Source organism: Equus przewalskii, chromosome 15 (genome assembly GCF_037783145.1).
Source record: "Equus przewalskii isolate Varuska chromosome 15, EquPr2, whole genome shotgun sequence".
Classification (NCBI taxonomy): domain Eukaryota; kingdom Metazoa; phylum Chordata; class Mammalia; order Perissodactyla; family Equidae; genus Equus; species Equus przewalskii.
This window is the reverse complement of record NC_091845.1, coordinates 498,706-517,369: the sequence shown is the minus strand read 5'-3', so window position 1 is coordinate 517,369 and position 18,664 is coordinate 498,706. Positions and strand designations below refer to the sequence as shown.

The 18,664-nt window shown below is 51.4% G+C and overlaps 1 protein-coding gene across 7 annotated transcripts in view; it reads left to right on the top strand.

The window, feature by feature from the left end:
• UROC1 (urocanate hydratase 1) overlaps positions 1–18,423 on the top strand; it is a 52,590-nt gene extending 34,167 nt beyond the window's left edge. For all 7 annotated transcript variants that reach the window (XM_070576436.1, XM_070576432.1, XM_070576433.1 and 4 more), the window contains 5 exons: positions 379–477; positions 2,140–2,239; positions 8,003–8,084; positions 14,196–14,295; positions 15,321–18,423. In XM_070576436.1, coding sequence (XP_070432537.1) covers positions 379–477; positions 2,140–2,239; positions 8,003–8,084; positions 14,196–14,295; positions 15,321–15,461 — 522 coding nt within the window. In that variant the 3' untranslated portion in view covers positions 15,462–18,423. The remainder of the gene's footprint in view (positions 1–378; positions 478–2,139; positions 2,240–8,002; positions 8,085–14,195; positions 14,296–15,320) is intronic.
• Positions 18,424–18,664: the final 241 nt, after the last annotated feature.

The following is an 18,664-nucleotide window of genomic DNA, read 5'->3' as shown; positions in this document are numbered from 1 at the left end:
GTTGTGCCGGGTGCAGCCATCAGTGCACTAGGTGGTGTTGCTGTTACTATTATTGGAAGGGCACGCAGGGTGATGCTCATAGTAGGATGTGGCTCAGGGTCTCAGAGGCCCCTCCGGGGCTTAGCCCTTGAGGTGAAGGACCACAGAGGGACGCCGGGGGCCCAGACTGCACGTGAACATGCGGGCGATTGGCATGGCTGCCTGGTGGGCTGGATGTGAGGCTTTGCCTCAGGCCCACGGATTGTAGAGCCACCATGCACCTCGGGGGCCTCCAGGACCTTCCTAGGGGTGGCCATCTGGCTGCTGGTGGGACATGTCACTCAAGTCTCCCCCCGTGTCACAGGTCACCGAGGTGCCTCTTCTTCCCTCTCTCCGCAGGTGGTGGGCTCCCAGGCAAGGATCCTGTACTCTGACCAGAAAGGCCGTGTGGCCATTGCCGTGGCCTTTAACCAAGGCATCGCCAGTGGGAAGATCAAGGTGACGTGCCCTGTGCTGCTGGTGGGAGGCCTCCCTTAGGCTCCTTCTTGTCAGTGCCAGCCCTGCCTTGGGGCCCCAGCTCTGTGTGTGTCAGGTGGGGAGCGGGTACCTGGGGGCCAGGAGTGATGAGGCCTGTCCTCAGACCCAGGCTCTGACACTGTTTCCTGCTGTGTGATCTTGGGCAAGTCAGGTGCCCCCTCTGAGCCTCAGTTTCCCTCTTCTGTGAAAGGAAAATAACCGTAACCTCAGATCATGGGTGTGAGGATTAAATGAGTCAGTCCACACAAGTATTTCATATATCTTTGCTGAATTATCTTTTTCAAATCATAACAGGCTTCCCGAGCTTTTCTCCATTTTCCTCCGAGTCAGCCTGGCCCACCTTGGGGTGCGTGGAGCTCCAGGCACACTTGTTCAGGGCCTCTCACTCTTGTGCCTCCTGCCTGAGTTCTTGCTGGCATCCCTCTGTTTGCAAGGACCAGGAGTAGTAATGATCAGATGTGAAAAGGAAGTCATGACGGATGACTGTGAAGGCTGTCCCTGTGGCCCCGGGTGGCACTGGCGGCAAGGACAGCAGCCCCAGCCTTTCTCAGGGAGCACCAGCAGCGTGCACGGCTGCTGGGCGCTTCCTGAAAGCCCAGGTGCTTGTGTGGATGGCTGGCACAGCGTGGCTGGAACAGCCTTCCAGGCAGGCTTCCATCCAGGCTGCAGTCGGCTGGTTGGCCCAGAGAGCTGAATGAATGAATGAATTCATTCATTCAACAGTGCTTGATTGAGCACCTCCTCTGTGCCAGTCTTGTTCTAAGCACGAGGGACAAAGTGGCAGAGAACAGGATAGACAGGGTCCCCACTCAGCGTATCTACTCGTAGTGAGGGGAAACTGATGATGCACAACTGGTGGTATAAATTCAGAGTTTCAGGTGGTGATGGACATATGAAGAAAATGAACTGAGGTGACAAGGTGGGGGTGATGGGGTGAGGGTGAGGGGTGACCTTCGAGGGGTGACTTTCAAGGGGTGCTCAGGATAGGCCTTTCTGAGTTGCTGATGTAGAGCTGAGGCCTGACTATCCAGAAGGTGCCAGAACACCAGGTGCAGGTATTTCCAGGGCAAAGGTGAAGAGGCGGGAGCAACCTTGGCCTGTCCAAGGAAAGGAGAGTAGGACCTCTTAATTCAGAGTGGGGGGAGATCCCCTTTCAGTGGGATACCTCCTCCTACATGGGGATCCCGTGAAATTCAGGGAACCCCGACACCCAGTGGTGTCACAGACTCAGGGCCACGCTGTCCGAGGGGAGAGCTCGACATAGGGAGCCCGTCCTCTCACCAACTCTGTGACGCTGGGCAAGTTTCTGACTCTCTCTGGCCCTCAGTCTTCCTTTCTATAGAACGGGCATGATAACTCCTCTGGAGCGCTTGTTGAGAAGACGCAATGAGCAACACATGCGTAGTACGTGGGTGCTCATGTGCATATGGAAAGCATCAAAATCAGCAGAATCTATTCGTAAATATAGAAAGGCATCGGGGATGTCTGCGCTTCCTCTTGCTAAAGAAAGTCTATTTTCCAGGGGAAGGGCTTTTGGTGTGGCCTGACCCTTGACCTCTGCCCTCCACTGGGCAGCCATGGTGGACACTGTTGGCTGACATCTCATATCCTTCCACACTGCAGGCGCCGGTGGTCCTGAGCCGAGACCACCATGACGTGAGTGGCACAGACAGCCCCTTTAGGGAGACCTCCAACATTTACGATGGCTCTGCCTTCTGTGCAGGTGAGGAAGACAAAAAATTTAAAAAAAAAATTGTTAATATTGGATTTGGATTTTATTTAAAAATCACCTGATCCATTCAGTCAGTCATGATTTTGCAGAAAATGTGCTGGCGTCTAGAGGCCTGCGTGGGTCAGCAGCCCAGGACAGAGGGCTGTGGGACATGGAGCTTCTGCTTTTGAAACTGGGCCAGCGTCAGCCAAATGGGGACAGTTAGGTGCCCTAGACTTGAGTGTGCTTCTGGCCCTGGCACTTGCTGGGTGATCTTCAGCAAGGTGTTTAGTCTCTGAACCCCAATTTCCTCATCCAAATAGAAATAACAATAGTACCCGCCTCAAAGCGTTGTTATGAGAATGAAATGAGTTAATCCACGTGCAGCCTTACATCAGTGTCCCGCAGCCAGCGTTCAGTGAAGGCCAGCTGCCACTGCTGCTGCCACTGCTGCCGCTGCCACAACCACTCTACAGGCGACCTCAGATGTGTCGTGGGTTTGGTTCCAGAACACCACAATAAAGCGAGTCACACAAATATTTTGGTTTCCCAGTGCATATAAAAGTCCTATTTACACAATGCTAGAGTCTCTTAATAGAAATATGTCTGAAAAAAACAATGTACATACCCTAATTAAAAAAGACTTTATTGCTGCAAAATGCTAACCATCATCTGAGCCTTCAGCGAGTAATAAGCTTTTTGCTGATGGAGGGTCTTGCCTTGACCTTGATGGCTGCTGACTGAGCAGGCCGGTGGTTGCTGGAGCGGGGGGTGGTGGTTGTGGCAACTTCCTAAAGTAAGACGACAATGAAGTTTGCGGCACTGACTGACTCTTCCTTTCATGAACGATTTCTCTGCAGTGTGCGGTGCTGTTTGATGGCATCCTACCCACAGCAGAACTTCTTTCAAAATGGGAGTCAACCCTCTCAAACCCTGCTGCCACTTTATCGACTGAGTTTATGTAAATTCTAAATCCTTGTCCTTTCAACAGTCTTCCCAGCGTCTTCCCCAGGAGCAGATTCCATCTCAAGAAACCCCTTTCTCTGCTCATCCACAAGGAGCAGCTCCTCATCCGTTAGAGTTTGACCATGAGATTGCAGCACTCAGTCCCATCTTCAGGCTCCACATCTAATTCCAGTTCTCTTGCTGTTTCCACCACATCTGCAGTGACTTCCTCCACTGACGTCTTGAGCCCTCAAAGTCGTCCATGAGGGCTGGAGTCACCTTCCTCCAAACTCCCGTTCATGTTGATATTTTTGACCTCTCCCCATGAATCACAAATGTTCCTAATGGTGAACACTTTCCAGAAAGTTTTCAATTTACTTTGCCCAGATCCATCAGAGGAATCATTATCTATGGCAGCCATAGCCTTACAAAATGTATTTCTCAAATAGTAAGACTTGAAAGTTGAAGTTACTCCTTGGTCCATGGGCTGCAGAACGGATATTGTATGAGCAGGCATGAAAACAACAGTAATCTTACTGTGTGTCTCCATCAGAGCTCTTGGGTGACCAAGCGAACTATCAACAAGCAGTAGTATTTCAAAAAGAATCTTTTTTTTCTGAGTAGCAGGTCTCAACAGTGGGCTTAACATATTCAGTAAACCATGTTGTAGGGAGACGTGCTGCCATCCAGGCTTCGTTGTTCCATTTATAGAGCACAGGCCCTATAAAGTTCCATTTATAGAGTAGATTTAGCATAATTCCTGAGGGCCCTGGGATTTTTGGAATGATCAATGAGCACTATAGCCAGCCTTTTGTTCTAGTGGCTAAGATTTGGTGCTCTCCCTTATGTGGCCTGGGTATGTTTCCCGGTCAGGGAACCACACCATCCATCTGTTGGCTGTCATATTGTGGCAGCTGTGTGTTGCTGAAAGCTGTGCCACTGGGATTTCAAATACCAACAGGGTCACCCATGGTGGACAGTTTTCAGTGGAGCTTCCAGACTAGGAAGAAGGACCTGGCCATCCACTTCCGAAAAAATTGGCTCTGAAAACCCTGTGAATAGCAGTGGAGCATTGTCTGATCCAGCACCGGAAGATGAGAGGATGGTGCACAAAAGACCAGGCATGGTTCCACTTTGCTGTACACAGGGTCACTGGGAGTCAGAATCGACTCGAGGGCACTAACAAAAAAAGGGAGCATTGGCTTCAACTTAAAGTCGCCAGCTGCATTAGCCCCCAACAAGAGAGTCAGCCTGTCCTTTGAAGCTTTGAAGCCAGGCAGTGACTCCTCTCTAGCTGTGAACGTCCTAGATGGCATCCTCTTCCAATATGAGGCTGTTGTGTCTCTATCGCACACGTGTTGTTCAGCGTAGCCACCTGCATTAATATCTTACTTAGATCTTCCGGGTAACTTGCTGCGGCGTCTACATCAGCACGTGCTGCTTCGCCTTTTGTGTTATGGGCACAGCTTCTCTCCTTAAACCTCGTGGACCAGCCTCCGCTGGCTGGTTCTTCAAATTTTCTTCTGCAGCTTCCTCCTCTCTCAGCCTTCAGAGAATTGAAGAGAGTCAGGGCCTGGCTCTGGGTTAGGCTTTGGCTTAAGGGAATGTTGTGGCTGGTTTGGTCTTCTGTCCAGACCACTCACACTTTCTCCGTGTCAGCAATAAGGCTGTCTTGCTTTCCTATCATTCGTGTTCACTGGAGCAGCACTTTTAATTTCCTTCCAGAACTTTTCCTTTGCATTCACAGCAGGCTGACTGTTTGGTGCAAGAGGCCCAGCTTTCAGCCCATCCCAGCTTTCGACATGCCTTCCTCATGAAGCTCAGTCACTTCTAGGTTTCAATTTAAGGTGAGAGACGTGCCACTCTTCCTTTCACTTGAACACTCAGAGGCCATTGTAGGGCTGTTAATTGGCCTCATTTCAATATTGTTGTGTCTCAAGAAATAGGGAGCCCCAAGGAGGAGGAGAGAGAAGGGAAAAGGCTGGTCAGTGGAGCCGTCAGAACACACACAACGGTTATCAATTAAGTTCGCTGTCTTATATGAGCGTGGTTGGTGGTGCCCCAGACAATACAATAGTAACATCAAAGATCACTGATCGCAAATCACCATAACAAATATAATAATAATGAAATGTCTGAAATATCACGAGAATTAGCAAAATGTGACACAGATACAAAGTGAGCAAATGCTGTTGGAAAAATGGCTCTAACAGACCTGCTCAACTCAGGGTTGCCACAAACCTTCAATTTGTAAAAAACACAATCTGCAAAGTGCAATAAAATGAAGTATACCTGTAATTATTATAATCATCACAGAGACTAGCAGGTTTAGTTCTGGGGTAGCTTTCTCATTCCCAGCACATGAGGGCTCCTTCCATTATGGATGGGATCCCAAAGGAAGCAAGTAGACACTCAGGAACACCATCTGCATCACTTTATCAAGGAATTGGTCCATTTCATCTAAGTTTTTAAATTTATAGATATATAGTTGTATCGCTTTATTACCTTTTTCTTATGTACTTTTTTTTCCTTTTGGTGAGGAAGATTGGCCCTGAACTAACATCTGTGTCAATCTTCCTCTTTTTTGCTTGAGGAAGATTGGCCCTGAGCTAACATCTGTGCCAGTCTTCCTCTAGTTTATGTGGAATGCCACCACGGCATGGCTTGACAAGCAGAGTTTAGGTCCACGCCCAGGATCTGAACCTGCGAACCTGGGCCACCAAAGCAGAGTACCCAAACTTAACCACTATGCCACCAGGCTAGCCTCACCTTTATTATCTTTTTAATGTCTGTGGGTTCAGTTGTGATGTCCCATTTTTCATTCTGTTTTTTTTTTTAAATTCTTCTCCCCAAAGCCCCCCAGTATAATTGTAGATTCTAGTTGTGAGTGCCTCTGGTTGTGCTATGTGGGACGCTGCCTCATCGTGGCCTGATGAGTGGTGCCATGTCTGCGCCCAGGATTCGAACTGGTGAAACCCTGGGCCGCCGAAGTGGAGCACACGAACTTAACCACTTGGCCACAGGGCTGGCCCCTCATTCTTGATATTGGTCATTTGTGTCTTCTCTCTTTTTCCTTGGTCAGTCTGGTTAGAAGTTTATCATTTTTATTGGTCTTTCAGAAAAGAAGTTTTTAGTTTAATTGACTTTTTCCCTGTTGCTTTCTGCTTCCAAATTTGTTGATTTCTGCTCTAATTTTTAGTGTGTTCTTCCTTCTCTTTGCTTTGGGTTTAATTGGCTCTTCTTTCTCTGGTTTCATAACATGGAAGCTGAAGTTACTGATTTGAGACCTTTTTTTTCCTTTTCTGATTTAACTATTTAAGCTATAAATTTCCCTCTAAAATGCTGCTTTAGCTGAATCCTAGAAATTTTCATATAATGTAGTTTCATTTTTATTCATTTCAAAATATTTTAAAATTTCCTTTGAGATTTCCTCTTGGACCCATGGGTTATTTAGAAGTATCTTTTTAAATTTCCAAGTTTGGGGAGATTTTTCAGATATCTTCCTGTTATGACCTCTGGTTTAATTGCATTATGGTCTGAGAACTTACTTTGTATTGGCTCTGTTCTTTTAAATTTATTAAGGATTGTTTTGTGGCCCAGAATGTGGTCTGTGTGGGTGCACTTGAGAAGAACATGTATCCTGCTCTTAGCTGGTGGGTTCTAAACATCAAGTAGGTCAGGCTGGTTGATATGCTGCTCTGGTCCTCTGGGTCCTTACTGATTTCCTGCCTACGTGTTCTACAACTTACTGAGAGAGGAGTGGTGAAGTCTGCAACTCTATTTGAGGGTTTGTCTGTTTCTCCTTTCAGTTCTTATCAATTTTTGCCTTGTGTTTTAGGTACACACTCATTTAGGTTTATTGTGTCTTCTTAGAGAATTGACTTCTTTATCATTATGTAATGTCCCTCTTCGTCCCTGATATTATTCCTTGTTCTGAAATTCTCTGATGCTAATATAGTTTGTAGTCATATCTGTGGCCCTGTAACAAATCACCACAAACTCAGTGGCTTAAAACAACACAGCTGTGTTCTCCCGCAGTTCTGATGCTCAGAAGTCTGAAGCCAGTCTCAGTGGGCTAAGGTCAAGGTACTGGCAGGGCCCTGACCCTAGGAGGCCCTGGGGGAGAGCCTCTTTCCAGCCTCTTCCAGATGCTCGAGCTGCACTTCTTGCCTCTCACAGCCCAGCACCAGGGGGGAGCATGATCAGGACTGTCCCTTATCAGTAGGGTTTTTGGCGGAAGACCCTGCCAGAGGGTGCAACCCCTCCCTATATCTGTGTCTCCAGGGGCTTCACAGGCTCAGGCTGGCTCACACCCGTCCTTCAGCGATCTGTCAGACCCTTGTAAGGCAACCAGCTTGGGTTCTGCTTGTCTGTGCAAGTGCCTGTGTCTCCCCAGATTTCAGGTCAGTTGGTTGCCGTGGGCCCTCAGCTCTCTGATGGGGTCAGGAAAAGTCATTAATTTGCAGTTCATGCCCCACCTTGTTGTTTTAAGAGTGGGAGTGACACTCTGGCTGTCTGCATCTCTGAGCTGAAACTGCCACCACGTCCCTTTTTGTTCTTGTGTTCTTCCTGCCTCTGGAGCCCTTTATCTGGCATTCGGTGCTAGAGAGCTTAGCCACAGGGAAGCCAGTTTGGCCTTTGTCAGTTCCTCCTGTCTTCGCTGGCTCTGCAAACATAAATTATTGCTATTTCTAGACTTGCTTATCCCAGTTCTCTATCTGTCCTTTAGGCCCGAGCGACGCTGGCTAGCCAGTGGGGCCTGCGGACGCCCACTGTGCATCCACCCCGGCCGCCTCGCTCAGGCCTGACGGGTGGCCTCTGTCTCCACAGACATGGCTGTGCAGAACTTCGTGGGAGACGCCTTTCGTGGTGCCACCTGGGTGGCTCTTCACAACGGCGGGGGCGTCGGCTGGTAAGAAGGCTTCAGAGCCCCGGGATGTGGGGACCGTGGCACCTCCCTCAAGGGTCCCAGGCCCCGCCTCCGCTGAGCTCCGTCTGCTCAAGGCTTTGCTGTTACGTGTTCCTTCTGTGGGATGGAAACTGGAGGGCATGGGGGCGCCTCATCCAAGCCACTCTACCTTTGGGGTCACACCTGACATGAAGGCCTGTTGTGATGCTGTCAGAGCAGCAACTGCCCTTTCGTGTCAGTTTCCATGATGCTTTCAAAGATGTTTTCTCAGGAATCCTCAGTGCTGTCCCGGCCCAGGTCTTTGCATTCCACCCAAAGTTCCCAGGGTGGCTGATCTGGAAGGCACGAGATCTGGATTCTGGGCTCCCTTGGGTCCCAGCCCACGGCTTTGTCCTGCAGGCCTGTTTCCAGTCTGTGCCATGGGGAAATTGCAGTTTCTGGAAGGGTCTCATTTGGCTGACAGTCACAGTTCCATTGTGAAGATGTCCACTATAATTCTGCACCCCTAATTCCAACATGTGGGAGTTCTCCTCGCCCCACCAAGCTCTTCTCCAGGACCCTCTGGGTGTCCTACAATTCAGCTCACTTCTGGCACTGTCTACTGGAGATAGTATCAGATCCACAGATTAAGGGCTCAGTCCCACAAGGCTGCCTGCACTTCAGATGCCAATGGCAAGTCCACGATGTCACCTGTGCTCCTATAGACCAGAGGTTCCCAGGACCCCCTCCTTGAGTTCCATCCATTTGCTAGAGCAGCTCACAGAACTAAGGAAACCCATTTACTTGCTAGATTACTGATTTATTACAAAGGATGTTAAAGGGTACGAACCAGCAGCAGATAAGGGATACACAGGGTGAAGTCCCAAGCAAAGGAGCTCTGTCCCTGTGGTATTTGGGGCCCGACACAGTGGCATGTGGAAGCATCTGGTTCCCCAACCTGGAAGCTCTCTGAACCCCGTCCTTTTGGGTTTTATGGAGGCTTCATTACATAGGAACGATTGATTAAATTGTTGACCATTGGGGATTGATCCAACCTCCAGCCCCTCTCCCCTCCCTGCAGGTCAGGGGGTGGGACTGAAAGTTCAACCCCCTAACCATGTGGTTGGTTCCCCTGGCAACCAGCCCGCATCCTCAGGTGCTTTCCAAAAGTCACCTCATTAACATAACAAGAGACACCTTTATAGCCCTTATCACTTAGCAAGTGTCAAGGGTTTTAGGAGCTCTGTGCCAGAGACAGGGACGAAGACCACATACATGTTGATTGTTACAAGTCACAATATCACATCCACTGCTAAGAGTAGTGAATAACTAATGTTTATTGCACGTGGACCATGTGGCAAGCATTTGCTAAACTCTTTGAATCCACTCTCTCACCTAATCTTAGAAGGAAAATACATTCTACAGATGAGGAAACTGAGGCACTGGGAGGTTAATGAGCTGCACCTGTGCAGGGCCACCTCTGTGGGGAGTCTCTTGGGGGAAGCTCCCCGGTCTGGGCTCCCAGGCAGCTGGATCCCTGGCTACTCCCAGCAGCAGAGGGTGCTGTGGCTTCGGAGAGAAGGACAGCTGCCCAGGCTGGCCGCCTCTGACCCGGCCTCCGAGCCCAGCCTGGCCTTGCCGTCCAGAGCCAGGTCCTTCAGCACCGGAGCTTCCCAGAGCATTCCAATGGGCTGGCTGGCCCTTGGGCCCTTCCAGGCCAGAGTTCCGAGCTGCAGCCCAGGCCGGTGGCTCTAATTAACGGAAAATGTGACTAGAGAGCTGTTCTTTCGGATACACAGCCTGGAGAAAACCAGGGTGCAATGTTCCCGGCACACTGGGTTCTTGTCCCCAGGATGGGAATCCAGAGAGACAACAAACCGGGGTAGAAAAGTAAAAGCTGGTTAGTTGGTGCAAGGAGAGGCAGCAGGGAGCCTCATGTTCAGAGAGGCAGGCAGGTGGCAGCCCAGTGTGCTCATGGACCTTTGGACCATGGGCTGCAGAGCAGGAGAGGTCAGTGGCCAGTCTCTGGTCTTGGGCTGGTTGGACAGCTCAGTAAAGACCCTCTGGTCTCCTTTCCTTATAGAGGGTGTAGCCATTTCTGGGAGCTGAGTGGGAAGGACAGGTCCTCACTGTTGGGTGTTGAGACTTCTCCTCAATCCCTGTATGTTTTTTTTTTTCCTTTCTTTCTTTCTTTTTTTTTTTTTTGAGGAAGATTGGCCCTGAGCTAATATCTGCCACCAATCCTTCTCTTTTTGCTGAGGAAGACTGGCCCTAAGCTAACATCCATGCCCATCTTTCTGTACTTTATATGTGGGACGCCTGCCACAGGTGGCTTGATGGGCGGCATGTAGGTCCGCACCCGGGATCTGAACTGACAAACCCCAGGCCACCAAAGCAGAATGTGTGAACTTAACCATTGCACCACCAGGCCGGCCCCAATCCCTGTGTTTTCATATCCATGGTCTCACTTTCAGATGTGCCTTCTGCCCTCACACCCAGATCCAGCCCAGGGGACCTATGTCTTTGAGGAATAAAGGCATATATTTGATCCACCATCTTTACTGGATGCTAACCTTTTTTTCACCAAACAATGTCTTAGAGCCATCTCAAACTTGAATGTGCATAGGAGACCCCTGGGAGCTCATGAAGATGCTGATTCTGACTAGCAGGTCTGGAGTGGGGCAGAGATTCAGCAGAGCTCACTCGCTCCCAGGTCGTGCTGCTTCTGCTGGCCAGGGGACCCCTCCACTCTGCGTAGCCAGGCTCCGAGGGCTCTGGTGTCTGTGCACAGCCCTCTCCTTGAGGCTCCCCCTGCACTGTTCAGGAGGAGCATCTTCGTAGGGACCGTTTTGTGGCACAATTAAGAGCATGGATTCTGAGGTGGATCTGTCTGCATGAGTTAAGCTTGTTCAGCTTTGTTTCTCATTGACAAAAGGGTCATAATAACAGCTGCTCCTTTGTAAGCTAGTGGTGCAGATTAAATGAGTTAATAATAATAGCTAACGTGTACGTAGTGCATAATGTGTGAGGCCTTCTTCTAAGAAATGTACATATGTTAGCTCGTCTATTTGCCGTAACAGTCCCATCTAAGACATAGTGCTGCCCGGGAGGGGTCAGTGACTTGGCCCAGGGTTCACAGCCAGCAGGGCTTGCAGGAGGGCTGGCCCGCACGCATGCGCTCACCACCGCGAGTCACTCGTAAAGGAGCCAGAACAGGCCCGGCACGCAGCACACCTCCCGTAAGTGTTAACCTTCATTGTGTGCGAGGTATTTGTGATTGCAGGCTCAAAAAGTGTGGGCAAAATTTTTGGGCCGGGCCCCATGGCTGAGCAGTTCAAGCCCCGTGCGCCTTGCTTCAGCAGCCGGGTGCACAGGTTCAGAGCCTGGGCGCGGACCCACTCCACTCACCAGCTAAGCTGTGGAGGCAACGCACACACACAAAAGGGAGGAGAATTGGCACAGATGTTAGCTCAGGGTTGAATCTTCTTCAGTAAAAAAAAAAAAAAAAAAAAAGTGTGGGCATTTTAAACTTGGCAGCTGCGGCAGTTTCTCTAGATAAAAATCCCTGTTTGCATAACCTCATCTCCCTGGATGTTGCCGCCCACTGGATGTTGACGCGGGATCTGCCAGGCTGGTCAGCAAGAAGTAACAAATCCTTTTTGTTTTGGTTTGAATTTTCCACTCCCAGGTTTTTGTTTTTGAGTCGTGTGCTTTTCCTTATCGATTTGCAGATGTCCTTGATCTATTCTAGGTCTCAGATGCACAGATTGCTGCCTGTCACCTGTCTTTGAACTTTGTTTAAAGTAACCGGCTTGTTGGCTTCTCCAGGAGGCAGACGCTGAGGTCGAGTTGGGAGTGTGCAAAAGGCTTAGAGGGGAGGACCACCTGGGAAAGGAAGAGGGGCAGGACAGGTTGGGGGGCCCTCAGTCTCCATGCAGACCCCACAGTTTTGCTGCCCAGTGTGAGTTCCAGGGCCCAGATGGCCACTGGAGGAGCCTGCACCAGGCAGAAAGGGGTGGGCTCCATGCACAGCATCGCTCAGCCTCCGCCTGAGAAGGACCCTGAGGAGCTATCACGGGGGCTGTGAGTGGACTGCCTTCCCGGCAGGGCTTTCTGGGCAAAGTGCCTGGACCGGCCTCCTCTCCCACAGGGCAGCTTCACATCTTTGTCCAGTGACTTGTCTCTTCCGGCTCTTTGCTTTTTTAAATGTTGCTTTAAAAGACCTCCATTCTTTTCTTTTTTTTTTTTTTTTGAGGAAGACTGGCCCTGAGCCAACATCCATGCCCATCTTCCTCTCTTTTGTATGTGGGATGCTACCACAACATGGCTTGATGTGCGGTGTGTAGGTTAGCACCTGGGATCTGAACCAGTGAACCCTGGGCCACCGAAGCGGAGCACATGAACTTAGCCGCTCGGCCATGGGGCCGGCCCTGACCTCCTCCATTCTTGAGTTAAGAAAAAACAGGCAACTAAAGTTGCTTTATTCATCCTATAATTTTGAGTATTCCTTTCTTTAGTGCACCTGGCACTCATCTTCTCCCTGTGTGATGTAGGCCCCTGCTTTCATGTTTTTCTCAAGAGGGACAGTTGGTTGTCCCCACTGTCTGTGCGTGGCCCAAGGGCTCCACTGAGAGCAGTGCTGCCTTTCTCTTCATCCCATCTTTCCATGCTCAGTGTGCTCCGGCTCCTCCCTGGTGGGGTTTGCTGAGGTCACTGGAGCTGAGTAGCTTTGCTCTCAACTGGGCTTCAGACTCCCAAAACAAAAGATGTAGTACTAATTTCCAAAACCCCTCTCTGGTCAAAGATCGCATCAGGTCCTCGCTTGGTGCCTGTGGCTGCTGCCTGCTTTCCCCTCTGATACCCACCATCAGCCTCTGACTGGTGAATGGTGATGACCTTAAGTCTATTCAAAGCAGCCTCCACCCTGGAGGCTGGTGGGAGACGGGATGGGAGCTGGCTCACAGGCAGAGGGGTTGCCAGTTGCAGGAATACAGGCTGAGGGCAGGCAGGGGCAGCTGGCCTGCTTACAAGAGGTGCTCAGCTTACATGCCCAGAGTGGGGAACGCTGATGGCTCCTGGGACAGAGGCCTCAGCCTTCTTGGTGGGAACTGGCTAAAGTTGTCAGTAAGGTCCAGGCTGGGCAGAGAAGCAGGTAAGGCCAGACGGGCCTGAGGATGTGAGACTAGAGAAACTAGAGGCACAGTTGCACCTTTTGGGGGCAGGAGAAGAAAGAGCAAATTCCCTGGAAGTGAGGACTGGAAGGCGAGATGCTGTGGTCCCAGGGGCTTGTGTTCGGCAGTACAGCCCTGGCAGGTGCTGACAAGATCCAGGCATTTCCAGTGCGTGTAACTGAAGGAGGCACAAGGGATGTAGGAATGTGAGCTGAGCAGGAACTGAGGCCGGGTCCAGCATCCAGGTCCAGCAGCCCTTGATAATGATGTTGAGGGCGAGGATGGATCCAGGGGCTCCAGGAGGAGAAGGACCTCATAGCTGATGGAGACAAACCTGGGGACAAACATGTGGAAACTGGAGTAGCAGTAATATCTTCAGTGGGATTCAAATGCCATCTATGAAGAAATGAATGACCACAAAAACATATTGACCTGTGAGAGGAGGTAGTGAAAACAGTACTCAGAGAAATGCACTAATTAGAAAACAAGAAATACTGCAAATAAGGGAACTCAGCCTTCACATCAAGTGATCAGGATCCCAAAATACACCTAAAGTTGTAGCAGAAAGAAGGGGTAAGGAAGATCGGGAGCACAGAGGGAAAGCCAGGGGCGTGGAAGAAGGACAATTGAATTGAGCCATACAAGAGACCCCTATAAAGAAAGCGCACCTTTATAGGAAGCACTCTGAGAACCGCAGGAGAGGGAGGTCATGTTGCCTCCGGGAGGTGACACAGGAATGGGTCCTGAAGGTGGGCGCAGGGCCAAGCCGGTGAAGCACAGAGGCATGAATGGGCAGTGCAGAGCCATGGGACGCCTGCATCCCTGAGGCTGTGGAGAGGGTGCCGGCTCCAGGCTGCAGAGCCCACTGTGCCACCTCCTCAAGCCAACGCTTCCAAAACGTTCCAAGCTGTGCTCTGCCTGCTCCAGCAGGGTCAGGGCCCAGAGTGACCTTTGCTTCTTGCAGGGGTGAGGCGATCAACGGGGGATTTGGCCTTGTGCTGGACGGGACCCAGGAAGCTGAGCAGAAGGCCAAGATGATGCTCACCTGGGACGTCTCCAACGGAGTAAGGCACAGCTCTCCAGGGCTGTTTCCAGAGTCTCCTTTGTATCCCTTGCCTCTGTCCTCACAGGGCCCCAGGGTCCCAACCCTTCCCTCCCAGTGAGATCATGCCCACTGCTGGTGCTGAGAGGCCTCCTTTTAAAGCGCTAGCTTCCCACCATCTCTGAAGGTGGGTCAGATGCAGCTTCTTAAGCTAGTGCAGCTATAACCTACTTTGCTCCATGCAGTCTTCTCTTGGTGTGCGTGGGGAGGGGGCGCTCCATCCCTCCCCATGACAACATCACAGTCTGCCAAGGAGGAAGCGGCACAAATGGGAAGTCAGGTGGTAATGGGGAAGGGTCTGTGTGGACCTGAGCAAAATAGGGAGGAGGGCTTGGGGAGCTGAGTGCAAGGGCCCAGAGTGTGATGTGTGACGTTGGGTGGCCCAGAGGGTGAACTTGAGAGTGGAGCGTCGAGGGGTCCCTGGGGGGGCCGACTTTCCAGGAGCCCCCAACAGGGGTGGTGGTCTTCATCCTGAAGGCAGTGAAGCAGTGAGAGAATGGATGGGGGAGTTGTGGGGGGGACATGGTTAGCAAGGAGACGGAGGAGGTACCATGGCTGTCATCCGCGTGAGCCCTGATGACAGAGATGGAGAGAAGGAAGCTGACCAGAGAGAGAGTTTAAGGCAGAGCCAAGGCTGATGTGTATTCTATGAGGATGGAGCCGAGGGGTGCTGAGGATGAGTCCTGGTGCCTAGCTTGGAGCCCCTGCGTGGAAATGGGGTAGGCTGGGTGGAAGGGTGGCCGGTTTCAGATCAGAGGAGTGGGCAAATCAGAAGTCTGGCCAAGAGAGGAGGAGGGGGTCTGAGCCAGGGGTAGGGATGGGGCAGATGCAAAGGACTGCTGACCCTACCGATAGCACAGAGGGTCCCTGATGTGCAGGAGGGCAGGAGGTTTGGAACCAAGTCGCAGTGTGTCCAGAATACCTTGTTGGGAACCGGGTGATGTTGGTACCACCTGCTGCACCGCCTTCTCTCTGTCTTCCTGGCAGGTGGCCCGCCGCTGTTGGTCCGGGAACCAGAAGGCCTATGAGATCATCTGCCAGACCATGCAAGAGAACAATGGCTTGGTGGTGACACTCCCGCATGAGGTGGCTGATGAGCATGTGCTCCAGCAGGCCCTGCAGTCGTGAGCAGAAATCCAAGAGCCAGCCATGGTCCCCTTGTCCCCCTGGTCCCCTTCATCACTCTCACAGCCACACCACACCTCCTACCACACACCATTGTCTCCTGGGTCAGGAGTTTCACACACACGCCCTCATTTGGCCTCACAACACCCTGGAAGGTGTGCCGCTACTGTTCCCATTTTTCAGATGGGTCAGCTGAGGCCCAGGGAGGTGGAGCCATTTGCCCACGACCACAGGGAATGCTTGGAGGGCAGTGAAAGCCTTGTTCAAGGCTGACTCCTCAAGTCTGCCATGGAGCAGGCTCCAGGAGCCTTGGGGGATACGCGTGCTGTGAATACTGGCTGAGCAGGTGCCAGCCGAGTCCCTCTAAACTCCTGCCAGCCCTTCTCCTACAAGGGGCAGGGTTTCCTTTGGCCAGGCTTTTATCGGTCTCTCTGTCTCCTGTCTGCCCTCCATTCATCCACGCAGCTATCTTTTCATCTGCTGGCCCATCCATTTGTCTATGCAGGTACTTTCTGTACCTCGGTGCCCTGGCTCTGGGCACGAAGGAGCATGACCAGGCCCTGGGCTTGGAGGAATCCAGGGAGGATGACAGACAGGGAAATAAAGAATTGACCAGAGAGCTGTGTCAGGTGTCGTGGGCAGGGGGGACACGGGGTGGCGGGTGGGGGACAGGCAGGGCTCTGTGCTAAAGGATAAGTGATGGTTTCTTGAGAGGAAAAGGAGAGAGGAAGGGCCTCCTGGCAGGCAGCAAAACACAAAGCACAAGAACATGCAGCCTGGTCACTCATGACACAGAAGTCCACTCAGGGGCCGCTTTAGGGGAACGTGCCCTGCAGGAGCCATGGGGGCCTGAGGCCAGATTCCTGCTCCTGCCCCCAGATCCGAGTCCAGCCTTAGATGCGGAGCCCCAGGCAAAGGCAATTCTGTGGCCATGCTTTTCCAGACCTTCATTCTGAAGCAGGCACTTCTTTTTTCAAGGGTTCCCACTTTTAGGGCCCCCTCCTGCCTCCCTGACCCTTGGTTGCTTGAGGCCTCCTCCCTTTGGGGTGTTGCTTGCTTGGGAGTGGATGGCATTCCCCATGTGACTGTCCAACCCTGGAGCTGAGCCTAGGGCAGAGGAGAGCACAGGTGGCAGTGGGGTGGGGGTGGCAGAGAGTGGGGAAGAAAGACTCCAAAGAGAGCGCTGTGCTCTGGCCCCAGAGGAGGGCATGCCAGGCAACGACATTTGTCTTCTCTGGTGCAAGCAGTGGGACCTGGGCCAAACCCTTTGCCTTCCCCAGAAGATGCCCCTTTGGGGAGGTATCTTCAGCTCCTCCCTCCAATCCAGGACAGATCTGGCACCACCCTGCTGTAGGACCAGGCCTGGGAGCCGGGTGGGGTGGGGGCACTGGGGTTACTGCTTCCCTGTCCTTAGTAGCCAGTGAGATGGGCCCTTTCCTTTGTAATTAATTAGGCTTTAGAAATGAAACACCAAGCCTCAGATAAAACTTGATTTACTTAAGTCCGATACTAATAGAGAAGGATTATGGAGGCCAAAAGTTGCTTTCTGGAATCTCAGTGTGTGAGTATGTGTTTCTTTATTTCTCCTAAATCAAGGGGTGGATGTGGGGGCCAGGCAGACCTTAGCTCTCTCCTAAGCCTGGCTGCCAGGACCTCCTGGCAACCTTGGCCTCTCTGAGCCTCAGCTGTGTGACAGTAACACCTGCATCACAGTTGAGGGAGGACGTGGCTCTGCTTTCCTCTCCCAACTTATATAAAGGAGCCAGATGGAGAGACGAGTTCCTGCCCCTCTCATTCCCCCCGGCTGTCAGGACCTGCTCCCTTCCCTGTAAACAGACAGGGCCACGCAGGGAGTCAGGCAGCAGCTCAGTAGCTCCTGGCTTCAGCTCAGTCCCAGGCGGGGCCCATGGCAGACTCAAAAATGACTCATCCTAAACAAAGAATTGAGAAAGAGAGTGGGGACAGGTCTCTAAGGAGCCACAGAAAACCTGACACGCAACCGCCGTCCACATCTGCAGGGAGAGGGCCAGTCAAGCTGGGTTCTGAGTCCTCTTTCCTCTGCCTTTTGTGCTATTGAGGCCCTCAACAGGTTGCACGATGCCCACCTACTTTGGGGAGGGCCGTCTGCGTGCGTTACTGAGCCCACCCATTCAGATGTTAATCTCATCTGGAAACACTCTCAGAGACACACTGAGAAACGACGTTTAAAATGGCCCACTCAAGGGCCGGCCCGGTGGCGCAGCGGTTAAGTTCGCACGTGCCGCTTCTTGGCAGCCCGGGGTTCGCCGGTTCGGATCCCGGGTGCGGACATGGCACTGCTTGGCACGCCATGCTGTGGTAGGCATCCCACATGTAAAGTAGAGGAAGATGGGCACGATGTTAGCTCAGGGCCAGGCTTCCTCAGCAAAAAGAGGAGGACTGGCAGTAGTTAGCTCAGGGCTAGTCTTCCTCAAAAAAAAAAAAAAAAAATGAAAAAAAGAAAATGGTCCACTCAAATTGACGTGTAAAATTTCCAAAAGGGCCTGACTGAGGCCAATGAGCATGCATTGTATATCTGCTTTAGAGATTCCCTATGGCAAGAGCAAAGGCCCTTGAGATAAAGATGCAGCTTCCCTCCCCCTCCCAACGTTGGCATTCCCCTAAGGATTAAGCATCTTTCCTTAGGCTAGGAACTGATTGCTGTGCTCACCTGTGACCACCCAGCTCCAGACAATAGACTTGCTTCCTGCTACGCCCACTGAGACAGCAGACCCACTACCTGCTGTGTCCATCAAGTGCCGACAGGGCAATCTTGTGACTATTGTGGGAGGGACATTTCAATCATGTGTGAAACATTCTGTATGGGGGTATATAACCATTCTATACACCTCACTTCTTTGGTGCTCTTTCTTCTTTCAGGAAGAAAGGCCCCAGACCATGGTCCTCAGATTTTAGCTCAGAATAAACTCTTCCAAATTTCCATTTATAGATTGGTTATGGATTATTTTCGTCGACAAAACATATATTTCAATCTTCATCCCCCTTTCTGGCATGGAGCTCCTAATACCCTTGGAATTTCCTAAGTGATGAGAGTGATAAAGGTGTTTTGATATTCGTAACAAACTCCATCCAATCACACCTGAGTTTATGTTAATGAGGTGACTTGGAAAGCTCTCCGGGGTGGGGGTTGGTTGCCAGGGGAACCAACCCTGTGATTTGAGGTTTGT